Source organism: Sander lucioperca, chromosome 2, assembly GCF_008315115.2.
Source record: "Sander lucioperca isolate FBNREF2018 chromosome 2, SLUC_FBN_1.2, whole genome shotgun sequence".
In the NCBI taxonomy this organism is placed as follows: domain Eukaryota; kingdom Metazoa; phylum Chordata; class Actinopteri; order Perciformes; family Percidae; genus Sander; species Sander lucioperca.
Window position 1 is genome coordinate 34919904 of NC_050174.1, and position 15422 is coordinate 34935325.

At 38.0% G+C, this 15422-nt stretch overlaps 1 protein-coding gene across 1 annotated transcript; it reads left to right on the forward strand.

Annotated features, from left to right (window-relative positions):
- The first annotated feature begins 1875 nt into the window (after positions 1-1875).
- LOC118496502 lies at positions 1876-14441 on the forward strand. Its single transcript, XM_036008402.1, has 8 exons — positions 1876-1991; positions 8393-8499; positions 8825-8987; positions 10792-10846; positions 11870-11998; positions 12134-12259; positions 12401-14234; positions 14347-14441. Exons 1-8 carry the CDS (start codon positions 1876-1878, stop codon positions 14439-14441), a joined length of 2625 nt encoding a protein of 874 aa, XP_035864295.1.
- Positions 14442-15422: the final 981 nt, after the last annotated feature.

Sequence of the window (15422 nt, forward strand, 5' to 3'; positions counted from 1 at the left end):
CTGCACGGTTCCTCTTTTAATTCCGGTGGTGGAAGCTTTGCCTATTGCTATTGAGGGGCTCATTCTGTTTTTTTTTATAAATCTATGTCTTTGGCATGAGTCCCACTCTCCTGCCGCTGGCCCCACTCACCCTCTGCCACTCTTGTGTCCTTGTTGTGCCCAAAATCTCATCCCGCTGTTGGTGCACAATCCCTGTAAGGCTACATCCACACTACAACTTCTTTTTTTTAAGCGGCTTTTTGAGACAATAACTGTCTCTAGAACTAGAGTTTTAGCTCCAAGTAAGAGAACTAATCTGCGTCCATATTAACACGTCTGACAACACATATCACATGACCGTTCACACACACTGGGCATGTCCGTGACGGTGTAAACAGGAAGCAGATTGTCTGACGTTACTCTGATTGAAAACCATGGATGTAGAAGTTAAAAACACAGAAACTACTTTGGAGAAAGAACAACAACGGTGAAAAGTAGGAGCAGGGATAAGGCTGATAAGACTGACTGACGTGCGTCGTCGTTTCCAAAGGTCTCCGTTTGCGTCTGTCCAGACTACAAAGCAACCCCGGAGTTTTTAACCCAAAATGGGGGCAGCAGTGTTTCCAAATGTCTCAGAAACGAGGAGGCGTAAACGTAGCAAAAAGATATTCGTTTTTTAACCACAATGTAGTAGTGTAGCTGTAACCGTAGTCGCTCAGAGATTTTTTGGTTGCACCTGACCCAAAGGCTGTGTATGTGTATGTGCGTGTGTGTGTGTGTGTGTGTGTGCTTGTGTGCGTGTGTGTGTGTGTTTGTGCATGTGTGTTTGTGAATGAGGTGAGTTGGGAGGGTGGACACAGCAGTGAGAGGGCTTCATATGTTAATATGCTGCACATGTGGCTCTGGCATTGGAGGAGTACGGTGGTCAGAATGACCCCCTACCCATTTCAACCCCATCCCATTCATCCCCACTGAATGTGGCTCTCCATTCACGCTGTTTTCACAGAGGAGGGAGGGAAGGGGGGGGGGGGGGGGGAAGAGGAGGAGGAGGGACGGTGGTCTCAGAGGGAGAGAAGTGGTCTTTCTCTTCTCCCTGGCTCAGAGAGAAGGAAAAACAATTGGTGTGCAAATGGATGCCTCTCCCTTATTCCTAGATGACCCACCCCTCCCTCCCTCTATCCCCTCCCTCCCTCCATCCTCTCCCTCCATCCCCTCCCTCTATCCCTCCCTCCATCCTCTCCCTCCATCCCTCCTTTCTTTCTGTCGTCTCTGGATGTTTAGAAAGAGAGCACAGTGGAGAAGAGGGCCATTGGTTGAGCATCTGTGTAAAATCTGAATAAATAAAATAGCGGAGGGTGTATCTTGTGGGTGTGTGTTTATACTGTGTGTTTTTTTAAGTGTGTGTGTGTGTGTGTGTGTGTGTGTGTGCTAGCTAGCCTGTCAAAAGGAGAAAGGCCCCCAGTGTCCTCTGTAATTTTCATAGGTCAGAACTGACAATGGCCACTTTGATAGAGAAGCTGTGGAGATGTAAATCAGCCAATGGAGGGAGACAAAACAACTGTCCTCCCACTGGCCCCCACACCCATCCAAAAAAAAGGGGAATTTAGATTTAAAAGAGTGAGCGAGGGCGCAAAAGAAGAGCGAGAAAGAGCAAGAAAGACATCCCCTCTTTCTTTATTTTGATCATAGTCTCCTTTTCAGATTCCCAGTGCGTTGGTGGTGGAAGTGGTGGTGGTGGTGGTGCTAAATGAACTATTTTAGTCAGTCAAACCTTATTCCTGGGAAAGTTTGGAGCATCTTCTCTATTGCCTGGCACCTGGAGTGGGTCGCTGGGAAGCAGGACAATGGCATTGAGGTTGGTGGGTCGCCGGAGCACGGTCCTACCCGGCTCCAGACATGGACACGCTCCAGGCCTCCCCTAATCCCATCATTGCAGCAGCCCCGCGGCTGAAAAGACCCTCTGGAGAGGGCGGGAAAGACTCCAGCAGCAGTCACATTGAGAATATGCCTCTGTAAGATATGTAAATAAGCCTATAGAGACAGAGCGCATCGCATCATACTCTGAACGCCACACCCACTGGAGGGGAAAACAATCGCCGCCACAGTACCTGTAGCTAGCTAAAAACATCCCATTAAAGCACGTCAAAGGATTGTTTTAGCAACCTATAGCTACCAGAGAGGACTAGTTAGCTGTGTGTTAGCTGATGTTAGCTTTGTGTTAGCAAGCTAAGGCACTTGCAAACATAATACTGCTTTCTGATTTATCCACATTCAACTATAACACAAGTTGCATCCTGTCAAAATGCTTTAGCTTAACTTACAGAAATATAGTTAGCCTAAAACTGATATTTGGATATTTGACTTGGTAACAAAATGCTTGCTGTAAACATAGCATTGAACATAACGTTAGCTTAGTGACTTCCCATTCTTCCTGCTGATTACTCACATCTGTATTTACTTTTGTCTTTCTAAAAGCTCAGTTTATTAGTTCGGAAGCTTATAAAAACTTAAGTTATAGGTTGTAGGTTCCATACAGCAGCTTTTAGACATTTTTCTGGTGCTTGCTAGCAGACGGAATTAACAAGGAGGAAACCTTCACACAATACAAAGTCAATTTAGAGCGGAGAGTTGTTTTGCCCTCCGGTGGGGGCGGGACTTAAATGCACTCTGTCTCTATATGAGAACTTGTAATAAAAGAGGGGAAGTGTGTGTGTGTGTGTGTGTGTGTGTGTGTGTGTGTGTGTGTGTGTGTGTGTGTGTGTGTGTGTGCTCTTACCAACCTATCCAACTGTGGACTTCGGCATCGTTACACATCCACCAACAGGGGACGTCTCGCCAACAGGGGACATTTTTCAAGTCCCCTGTTGGAAATGCTTTAAATCATGATAAAATGATGTCTAAAACCATCTGGTGATTTTTTTTAAATTTTAGCCAAGTGGGGACATTTATGTTTGTGAGTGTTAAAGCTATACTCGGCACTGCCCCTGCTGGTTGGAGCAGGGATTTTTACCACTTATTCACACACGCCGTTTTCAACACTCCTCCAAGGTGTGAATGGCTTGCAGCCCCAGACAGCCTGTCAGACTGTAGAGGGTCTCTAAACAGGCTACTAAAAATAAACTAGTTTCTAGAAACATAATGTTTTTGTAACAAAACATAAAGGCACAACTTTAGTGGATGTTTAGAAGTTTCAAGTTTCTCATTTTAATAAAATCAAATGCTACAGAGAAGGCAAGAGAGTAGTATTTTAGAATCTAAAAAAAGGAAGAAAAATAACCACGACAAAATTAGAATTGAAATGGTCATCATGAAAATAATTTTTTTTTAATCACCCAAGCTGATTTAAGATCAGTAAGGACTAGACCTTTTCAATGTAATTGTTTACACAATCTACACTACTGTATGGAACAGAAGTAGCATTTATGAAAAATAATTGACCCATGCAGGTTCTGTTTTAGAGCACAAACTTAAAACACCATTGCAAGAACAAAGTTAAAACACCATTGCAAGATAACGTTTTCTTTTTTCAACTATCCTACACTTAAAACCTATATTAACACACTCACTAACCCTAAGTACATGTCTAATTCCTGTAATAATTCATTATATGTTTAAATGCATGCATCAATGGACATTTCTTTTGTGCACATTTCTTATAGTTATATTTCTGACAATCTCAATGTACCGTCTTCATAAAGTCCTTGAATTTCATCATTTCAGGACAGGGGAATGTTAGTCTAAATGTTGTATGACAATCTGGCTATTTCACATTAGCAACCCTAAAGCTCAAGGTGTAAAGGCTTAACGACCATCATCTGATACTGGTAACCCTTCCCCACACAGATAAGGCCTTTCAATCTCATTTATAAATGAAGTAACATGTATGAAAAAGAAATAAGCACAATTCATAATACTGATAAAAAAGATAATCTCAGTATGTACATTATAATATTAACACATTATAGATAAGCGTATTAAAGAACAAATTAAACATGAATAACTTTGATTAGGAATTACATACTAATGTGTAAGTATGTCGGACAGTTGAAAAAAGAAAACTTTATGTTGCAATGGTGTTTTAAGTTTGTGCTCTAAAACAGATTGTCCCCACTTGTACTCTATTAAATGACAGAAGTCCCCTGTTGACTAGTGTGCTGAGACACTAACACTCCTGCATGAGTCCATACTGTACATTAGTTCAGTAAAAGACAGTATTAGTGTCAGGAGTAATATGACAAGTTTGATAGATAAGATTTAGTTAAGTTTCATAAGGTTTTTCTCATTTGTAAATGTTTAGATAACATTTTCTTTTTCCAACTATCCTACACTTAAAACCTATATTAACACACTCACTAACCGTAAGTACATGTCTAAGTCATTATATGTTTAAATGCATGCGTCAATGGAAATGGTCATCAGTAAGATCATTTCTTTTTTTGTTTTAATCAATCACCCAAGCTGATTTGAGATCAGAAAGGACTAGACCTTTTCAATGTAATTGTTTACACAAGCTACACTACTGTATGGAACAGAAGTAACATGTATGAAAAAGAAATAAGCACAATTCATAATACTGATAAAAAAGATAATCTCAACCAAATAATGATGATAATTCTTGTAACCCTTGACAGCTTCTAAATCCCTGCTTTGTAATTGATATAATACTTTAGAAATGGGGAATCCATCATTCATGAAGTATGAACATTATAATATTAACATATTATAGATAAGCGTATTAAAGAACAAATGAAACATTAATAACTTTGATTGGGAATTACATACTAATGTGTAAGTATGTCGGACAGTTGAAAAAAGGGTTATGGTTAGGGTTAGTCCCCACTTGTACTCTATTAAATGAAAGAAGTCCCCTGTTGACTAGTGTGCTGAGACACTAACACTCCTGCATGAGTCCATACTGTACATTAGTTCAGTAAAAGACAGTATTAGTGTCAGGAGTAATATGACAAGTTTGATAGATAAGATTTAGTTAAGTTTCATAAGGTTTTTCTCATTTGTAAATGTTTAGATAACATTTTCTTTTTCCAACTATCCTACACTTAAAACCTATTTTAACACACTCACTAACCGTAAGTACATGTCTAAGTCATTATATGTTTAAATGCATGCGTCAATGGAAATGGTCATCAGTAAGATCATTTCTTTTTTGTTTTAATCAATCACCCAAGCTGATTTGAGATCAGAAAGGACTAGACCTTTTCAATGTAATTGTTTACACAAGCTACACTACTGTATGGAACAGAAGTAACATGTATGAAAAAGAAATAAGCACAATTCATAATACTGATAAAAAAGATAATCTCAACCAAATAATGATAATAATTCTTGTAACCCTTGACAGCTTCTAAATCCCTGCTTTGTAATTGATATAATACTTTAGAAATGGGGAATCCATCATTCATGAAGTATGAACATTATAATATTAACATATTATAGATAAGCGTATTAAAGAACAAATGAAACATTAATAACTTTGATTGGGAATTACATACTAATGTGTAAGTATGTCGGACAGTTGAAAAAAGGGTTATGGTTAGGGTTAGTCCCCACTTGGACTCTATTAAATGAAAGAAGTCCCCTGTTGACTAGTGTGCTGAGACACTAACACTCCTGCATGAGTCCATACTGTACATTAGTTCAGTAAAAGATAGTATCAGTGTCAGGAGTAATATGACAAGTTTGATAGATAAGATTTAGTTAAGGTTTCATAAGGTTTTTCTTGTTTGTAAATGTTTCTTGCTCTGTCTCTGCAGAGGAAGATCAGTACTTTACCAGACAGTCTGTTACTGAACTAATGACATGCAGGAGTGTGAGTGTCTCTGCACACTAGTCAACAGGGGACTTACGTCATTCATTACAGTCCAAGTGGGGACAATTTGTTCTGTTTTTAGAGGTGTGTGTATTGTTGTTCAAATAAAGATGGGACTATTGAAACACAAATGTGCAGTCCCCTCATAACTATGTGAAAAGATCATCAGACCATCTCAAAGTGCTTACAGCTATTGTTGTGGAAAAAGGCTGGGAGCCCAGGTATATCTGGCTTTACATATGTTAATCACAGTTGAATAACATGAATGGTGATTCAATGCAGGTGGACCAGACAGATATGCTTCTTCATTTCACTAAGGTTTACAAGCAGTGGAATACTCACTGGAAATATTACCTATGCATACACCAGCTTTTTTTGTTGTGTACTAAATAACATTATTAAGTGGTTATAACTCAATTTTAGCTTTTACCACCACAGATTTATTGATGCTAAAATGGAGATATACGCATTGTTCATACTTTACACAGAGTGAGCAGCAGCATAATCCCTTATCTTGGTTTTGTGAAACAGGCCCCAGGGCTTTACTATTAACCTACTCAGTAGCATACAGATTTTATAAAACTGGCTCCACATTAATGAACATAGCATTACAATGCTCATTGGTGCATTGTGATAAAAAAACACATTCTCTTATATTTTTTAAAATATAACCCTTTAAAAGGAGCCATTCTGCATAATCAGTAGACAACTCAAACTTTTGATACTTAAAGTGCATTGTGATGATAAAACTTCTGTACCAGTCAGTAACATTTTGAATTCAGGACTTTTGTATTCCAAAAATAAAATGCATTTCACCACTGGTCAACATAGACTCTCACTCTTCTTCTTCTCTGTTGTGCACAGTGGCAGCAAAAAGTGCTGCTAAGATGTGAGTGACTTGGAGGGGGGGTGTGAATATGCGCCACTAGATCTGGTCATGAAATGTCTGTGAGGGGTTTTCTGTAGCTGAGGGAGGTAGTTAGGGCTTTTCACTTTCTACACATCTCATAGCCAAGATGTTCTAGTCAAAGAAGACTGACACTCAGATATGGCAAAATAATTGCATGTGTGTGTCATTTAGTACACCACATAAAAATTGTTTGTGTTAAACGCCTTTTAAAATATCATTGAATTATTTTAAAACCACATGAATTTCCCCTTGCGGGATAATAAGTTCACTTTGACCTTTGACTTCTTTAAGTTGATTGTGTGTGACATGGTCTTTAAAGCAGTAGAGCTTTTTGCTCTCAGTGGCTCTGTATGTCTGACTAATTGACCCTACCTGCAGTAGGAAATGGACAGAATGGAACAGAGTGAAAGAAGTCGACTCCAGATCTAATCTTACCCAACTGCCCACTTTCCTTATTAATTGGTTGTTCATCTATCTTTATCTGATTGGCCAGACACATACCCAGCTGCAACAAAAAAGTAATAAGAAAGTAATTGCAAACAAAATGTCACTATTTAGATGGAGAATGTATTTAAAAATGCAAATATTCTATTTCAAAAGAGCGTACACTGGTTATTCCATAATGTTTGACCATATTATTTGACTACTCACAAGCATAATACTTACAAAAATAAATCATTGTGTCTATGTTAATGCATGAGTTGTAACTGCATGTCTTGAGTTAAAGTGTAAATTTCGACTGGTACCTTTCTGTTTCTACCACAACCTTTGTTCAAAGCCAGCCCTTTTGAATTACTACCTCAGCTAGAACTAAATTAGAGCTATGAATATAATTCCTCATTTTATTTGATCGAACACAGTGACCAAAGGGTTTCAGGTTAAACATTTGGACATTAGTAGGAACGAAAGGGTTGTTGTACATGTCAGACATCTTAAACTTAAACACCTATTTTCTTTCTTCATTTTTCCTAAGTGAGAATTCCACTGCTTGTAAACCTTAGTGAAATGAAGAAGGATATCTGTCTGGTCCACCTGCATTGAATCACCATTCATGTTATTGAACTGTGATTAACATATGTTAAGCCAGATGTACCTGGGCTCACCCTTTTTCCACAACAATAGCTGTAAGCACTTAGTAAAATCACTGTCCAGTTAGCTGGTGGGGTACCATGGTAAGCCAATCAGAGGCAAAGTATGGCGGGTCATGCATTTGCCAACCAATGAAAAGAAACATCTCGGCCAGGATTGTATATATATTCTAGCCTGTTCAAGGTTCTTTTCTACCTTTGGCTTTCGTTGACCACTTTGCAAGGGTTTGGAGGACAACACCTTGAGATTGTTCTACTTGTTTCATTGCTCTTTTCCACTTCATCTACAACAATCTTCCACCTATTTTGTACCTACGGATTCAGGCGCATTTCACCTCTTCCTTTAAAAAAAACTGTGCAGATAAAGTGAGAGGTAAGTTCCAAATTTTTACAAATTCTTCTTGCATGGATAAATCAAGTCAGTCTGTTGGTAAAACTATGTTGTAAAAATACTGATAGCTGAATATCCTTTTATAAAGTCATTCAAGTTATCATGCCTTTCATCACTTACTGTATAAACTATCACTTTACATTGTCTTGTTATAGGTCATATAGTTAATCGTGTTTTTCCCCTTAAATATTTCACAGAAAAATGAGACCAAAAAGGGTTTGCCCTGAAAAGGACGCCTTGCACTTCATTGCTTCTGGGAAAGATAAAGACATATTTCAGAAAAAACTCATCAATGAGGAGAAAGGTATGTTAATACATTACAATATACAATTCTCTTTTCAATACTACATGCAGGCACAAGGTTTTTGGTATTTGGTACTAATCTTCTCATTTGAACTAACAGCAGGAAAGTCATTTTAAGCAGGACAGATTGAGTTATGTGCAATTATATATTAAGCATTTTCACTTTCTGTAAACCCTTAAAGTGACAATGCATATCATCATCATCAGTGCTATAATTGTTGAGATAGTTTTTGTTGTTCATTGTGGTGACAGTTGCAGTTGTTATGTTTAATGTAATTAATAAATAAATATAATTGACTTATTCAGTTTCATGATCTATTTTTCAGGTCATGGAGTAATCGCCGCCATAAACATTGAGCAGGGAGATTTCTTGCTTGAGTATGTTGGAAGACATATCACTGGCTTGGAAGGAGAGGCCCTGTTCAAAGAGTACTCAGAGAAAGATGCCGCATTTCTTTATTTCTACTCCTTTCAGGAACAGACTTTCTGGTAAGAACCGTTGAATGAATGTTCTTACTATAATTTAACTGTGTTTAATAATATTTCTAAACTGTAAAATGTATTTCCTTATTTTTTGTATGCAGTGTTGATGGCAGTAAGACTACAGCAAGACTTGGACGATTCATAAATGATGACCATATAAAGCCGAATAGCAAAATTAAAATAGTAAGTAACAGTCAAAAGTCACTCTGCCAGCATTTTTTTCATTATTTGTTTTAATCACAACATACATATATTGCTGAAACTACTGTTGTATTTTACATTACTAATGTGAAATAGAATAACTGATTATAATTCTGATTTTTGTGCCTGTGCTTATGTGACCAACAGATACTGGATGAACAGAAAAGCCCACATCTGTGTGCATTTGCAATCACAAAAATAAACGCAGGCGAAGAAATTTTGTACGACTACGGAGACCCTAACTGTCCATGGCGACATGTATGTATATTTATATTTTCACATTTTGTTACATGAAACTAATCTCAGGGATTTCATCAAGTAGTAAGGACTTCTTTCATCAACCAATATTGTAAATATGCTTTGCAAACAGCTATCTTTTAAAGGTATTGTTAAAACTCAAAATGTAGAGTGGCACTGATATGGTGGTGCATAAAATAAGGGTGGGGATGAAAGTAGGTAGAGAGAATGTAAGAATGTAAAGTCCACCCTTGAAGAAAAAGTGTTTACCCCTAACGTTGGCAATAAATATCATAAAATACAATAAACAATAGAAACAGAGAGAAAGGATGTTAGGCATGCCTGCCTGTACACTCAAAGGGTTATGGGATTACTAATCTAACCATCAGTCAAGGTTTACACTGTTGAATTAATATATTCAATGGAACCTTTATTTTAAATACAGTCTATGGTACAAGTTTGAATTAATTAATTTCATGTTGTAAATGTCATTTGTTTTAGAATACCACTGGTTCCTCTTGCGACAACAACATGGAAAAAAAGGTAAATATATATGGGGTTTTCTTCTTTTATCTGTATCACTATAGTGTTTTTCCCAGTTTTTTATACTTCCTCATGTTTTGTATGTTTCATTTTGTATTTACGTATATAATCTAATAGATTGTTTGCATTTAAGGAATCCCGATGGAAGAAGTCATTTGAAAATCTTGACTGCAAACTGGGCATTATGAAGATTGATGACCTTGTTTTCAACATAAACATGAAGATCGCAAATGGATGCAATGCCGCAGAGATTTTCCCAGGACTTTTTCACAACTGCCTCGTGGCAGTGAAACGAGTTGCCAAGCATATTTCCCAAAAAGAGTTGGAAATGGCTCATTACTTGTGTTCAGACAGTTCAACTTTACAAGCAGAGCATCTTTTGCAACCACTTGCCGTGTTGGAAGACACCTACTTTGCCTATTTCGTCACCCCTCTCTGTGAATACAGTCTGAGCGAACTGATTGAAAACAAGGATTTTCCTGAGAGACAAAGCTTGACTGAGCACCGAAGGCTGGGTATATGCCATGAGTTATTGCTGGGACTTAAGGAACTTCACTCACATGGGATTTTGCATAGAGACCTGAAGCCTGAAAACATTTTGTTTGGTAAGAAACTATGCATGAAACAGCCTGTAATATGCATTTTAATAGTGTTCATGTAATTGTGTGGATGTTGTTGTAATTGATATGTATGATTAAGAAGCATTTTTGACTTATTCTACAGATATGAACAATAAACTGTACATCGCCGACTTTGGAGCAAGCAGAAAATTGGATTTTGCACAAACCACTTTGTTTTCTCAAATGGCTGGATCTTTTTCTTGGTCCAGTTATGAGGATGTTGGAGGCCTAACATACAAGTACAGAAAGGAATCCGATATCCAAGTAAGTTGAGCTTGAAAGTGTTTATTTAAATGTACATTATTATTGTATTTTAGTACATTACTACTATGAGTTTAAATTTCTCAAATATTTTTGATTCTGTACAGTTTTGCTAGTTAGGTAATGAACAGTGGGTTCCCACAATTAGATTTTTAGTGACTGTGAGTGAACATTATTTTAAATGATCCATTACATTTTAGGTAGCTGGGTGCTTGGTGCATTACATCCTGACCGATGGGCAACATCCCTATCAAACTATGACGCCATACTCCAATGATCCAGTTGGGCTATCTCAAAATATCAGAACAGGCAACTTCACTCTTCAATGTGAAGAAAGATGGACGACTCAAACTGATATTATTACCAGAATGCTGAGTAGATCTTTTGAAGAACGTCCCAACATTGGAGAATGCCTTGCGGCTCTCACATGTAAGTGCCAAGAATAACACTCTTAGGTTACATATTTATTTCAAGTTAATATAAAGTTTTATGGATTGGAAAAGTGTTATACTCAAATCACTTCTATGGAAATGATGCATGTTATTCTAATATATTTACAGGTTTCACACATCAGCCTGATCATACTGGACCCGCAAACATATCTGGCAATGAGAATAGAAATAAAGTAAGTATTCTCAATATTGTGCACTAACATAACATCAAAAAAAATTAACAATGCACAGAGGAAATCTATACCCTATATCTAATTCAAATAGAATATCTTGTATGCCATTGTGGATGAATAAAGGTTTACCATTATGGAATTTCCAGAAATAGTTGTATATTACAAGATTATATCCATATTGCCCACCCCTATTTTCCATTGTATAATATTTGACACCTGCTTGTTTTGACCTACTTTTAAAGGATATCTGGAATACTCAAAGAATTGAAAATACATTAAAATGGTGATAAATAGAATGAGGCATTGCAGCAACATAAACATGAACACATGTCAAAAAATGACTCAAATCAAGCACTTGGTGTGTTAATTGCTGCACTGTTTTTCTTCTTTTTTTGTTACAGGACAGAACCCCTACAGCAAATTGCTGTCCCCAAACACCAGATGAAATGGATGATGAGGAAGAAGATGAAGAAGAACAAGCAGAAGAAGAATCATCTCCCACTGAAGAGGAATCATCTTTGTGTGAAATGGTAATTAGGGTTTTATTACATAACCAGAGGTGGTGAAAAATGCATACGATAACTGTAAGCAAAAAGTACTTAAGGTAGAAATATATTTCACTTTTATTTGCAAATTAATAACCAGGTTATGTTTCTTTATTTCAGACCACTAAGCAAGAACATTCCCTTTACCTGGACATGTCAGATGATGATGAAGAAGAAGAAGAAGATGAACAACAAGCAGAAGCTGAATCATCTCCCACTGAAGAGGAATCATCTTTGTGTGAAATGGTAATTAGGGTTTTATTACATAACCGCAGGTGGTGAAAAATGCATACGATAACTGTAAGCAAAAGTACTACTCTACTAAGGTAGAAATGTATTTCACTTTTATTTGCAAATTAATAATTAGGTTGTGTTTCTTTATTTCAGACCACTGAGCATCAACATTCCCTTTCCCTGGACATGTCAGATGATGAAAAAGAAGAAAAACAGGCAGAAGTAGCAGCAGAAAAGGAAATAATCCAAGGAAAACCACCTTCAAAAACAGCAATGACAGACAATATCAAAGTGAAAATGTCCTCAAACTCAGAACATCAGAGAATCTATGACAAGAAGAACTACTGCCTTTACTGTGAGAAGCCTTATGCTAAAATCACAAGACATCTGAAGCAGAAGCATTCTGCCAAAATTGAAGTGGCTAAGGCAATTTCAATGAAAAAAGGAACACACAAGCAAAATCTTGCTTTCAGCCAAATAAGAAACATGGGAAACTACCACCATAACTGTTCTGTCCTGTCCTCTGGGAAAGGACAAATCATACCAAAAAGACAAGCAACCTTTCCATCAACAGCAACAGACTATCTGCCTTGCAGGTTTTGCTTTGCTATGTATGTCAAAACAGACCTCTGGAGGCATCAAAAGCGTTGCAAACAACAAGTCAACAAGGATGGACCAGTAAAAAGAAGGGTTCAGGCAAGATGTTCCTTGATGCTGCCCACGGACAATACATTTTCCAGTGGACTTAAGAAAGTTCTTGAAGACATGACATACGACACTGTAGCTCAAGTAGTGAAGTCTGACATGCTTATCACTTCACTGGGAGAGAGAATGTTCCTCAAAAATGGAGAGGTTGGACGACATCAGGCAGACATCAGGAATAAGATGAGAGAACTGGCAAGGCTTCTTATTGTGGCAAGGAAAATCGACAAAGACATTGTCTTTTTGAAGGATTTGATCAACCCAGGGAAGTTCAACACAGTACTTGAGGCTGTAAAACAGATGACTGGGTTTGATCACTCAACAAACCGATTCTTAGTTCCCTCAACTGCACTCAAATTGCGCCATTCCCTTGTGAAGGTGTCATATATTTTGCAAGGAGAAGCTCTACGTCAAGAGGACATTGTCTTAAAGGGAAGAGCAGAGCAATTCCTTAAATTAATCGAACTGGAATGGACAACACATGTGTCATCCAATGCACTGAAAACACTGTATCAAAAAAAATGGAACAGCCCCCAAATCCTGCCTCTATCAGAGGACATCAAGAAGCTCCAGGATCATTTAAAACACCTTGAAAAAGTCAACAAAAAAGCTCTCTTTGACAAACCTGAAAAAAACTCATGGAGTGAGCTGTCTAAAGTCACACTGACACAGCTGATTTTATTCAATCGTCGCCGTGAAGGAGAAGTTTCTAGAATGGAAGTCAACACATATCTGCAGAGAAACAAACAGAGTATGCAGGATGACATTCTGGAGAGTCTGTCACCTGTTGAAAAAAAGTTATGTCAGAAACTCACCAGGGTAGAGGTACGGGGCAAAAGGGGCCGTAAAGTACCAGTGCTGTTCCCAACAAATGTAAAAGAGTCTGTGGAACTCCTGATTAAAACCAGGGAAGAGGTTGGGATTCCCCCAAACAATCCCTACATTTTTGCCCGTCCGTGTTATGGATCACAGGAGAACATTCGAGGATGTGACAGTTTAAAGCATTATGCAAAAGCCTGTGGAGCCAAAGAACCAGAAAACATCACATCCACAAAATTAAGAAAACATGTTGCCACAGTTTCACAGCTCCTTAACCTGCAAACGAATGAACTAGACCAGCTGGCAAGTTTCATGGGACATAATATCGAGGTCCACAGGGAGTTTTACAGACTCCCTGAAGAAACCCTCCAAATGGCAAAAGTGAGCAAACTTCTATTTGCCCTGCAAGATGGAATAGGCAAATTCAAAGGAAAATCTCTGGAAGAAATAACACCCAACATCAACTGTAAGTAAATGATTTAAAGAATCCCTCTACTTGTTTTTAAATACTTTAACTCATAATGGAGAAAAAAATACCTTTTCGCTTTTAAGTATTCATTTTAAACATTGTGTTGCAGCTGAGCAGGACCTGAGCGACTCAGATGCAGAGGAAGTCCAATCTGAGCAGACTGCAACACCAAGTCAAGAAGGTAAGATTTTCTTCTGCATGTAGTGTTTTAATGGCAAGAAAAAAATATGTCCACTAAATGCAGCCTGACTTTCAATTATTCAATCACCTACTGAATGTGTAAACATTGAATTGCATCAATGTGGTTTCAGGAAACTCAGAGGGTGAACATTCAGATCACAGGGCTGCTACCTCAAAGAAGAAAACTGGGGTCATAAAAAACTCAAGTCAAAAGGGTGAGTTTTTCCAATGAATCTAAACAATATTGTATACATGGAGAACTCTTGACATTTGTTGACTAAAATGGTTAGTCATTTCTATTCATCAATTTATTCACTTGCTCTCTTTTGTTTTATGTATAGAGAAACCAAGAAGGCCCTGGTCACAGTCTGAGAGAAAAATCGTGGAACACCATTTCAAGGACTTCCTGAAGGAAATGAAGCTCCCTGGAAAAGTAGACTGTCAAAGATGCTTAAATGAAAATCAGACTCTAAGGGACAATGGAAGAGACTGGAAAACCATAAAATACTTTGTGCACAACAAAATAGTATATATTAAAAAGAATGTGTGACAAGGGCGTTAAGACCAAAAAAACTGTTGGAAAAAATGTTGTTGTACTGGATAGTCAGGATCCTGTATTGGAGACTGCACTATTCAGTAGGAAAACACACCTCAACGCATCACAACGTCGAAGTCATCCACAAGCGACAGCAGTCGGTGGGAAAGAGGAAGTCGGCAGCTGCCTTCACTCTCCTACCCATCGGCTCTATAGCCTAGTTTCTATTGTATTAATATAGTGTTTTTAAAAAACCAAAGATACATTTTTACATGTAGTAAGCATTTAGCCTCACGCTAATTTATCAAGACTCGAGTAGGGCTCCATCGCCTCCTGCCCTCAGCCTCTCCAACCGTTTCAGTGCCCTGTCAGAATCGGAACTAGTAGCGGCCGATGTGGTTCGCTGGGCTCATCCCGCTTCAAAGCCGACTGACCAGCCATCGTCACAGAAGAGGACCGCTGCCTCACGG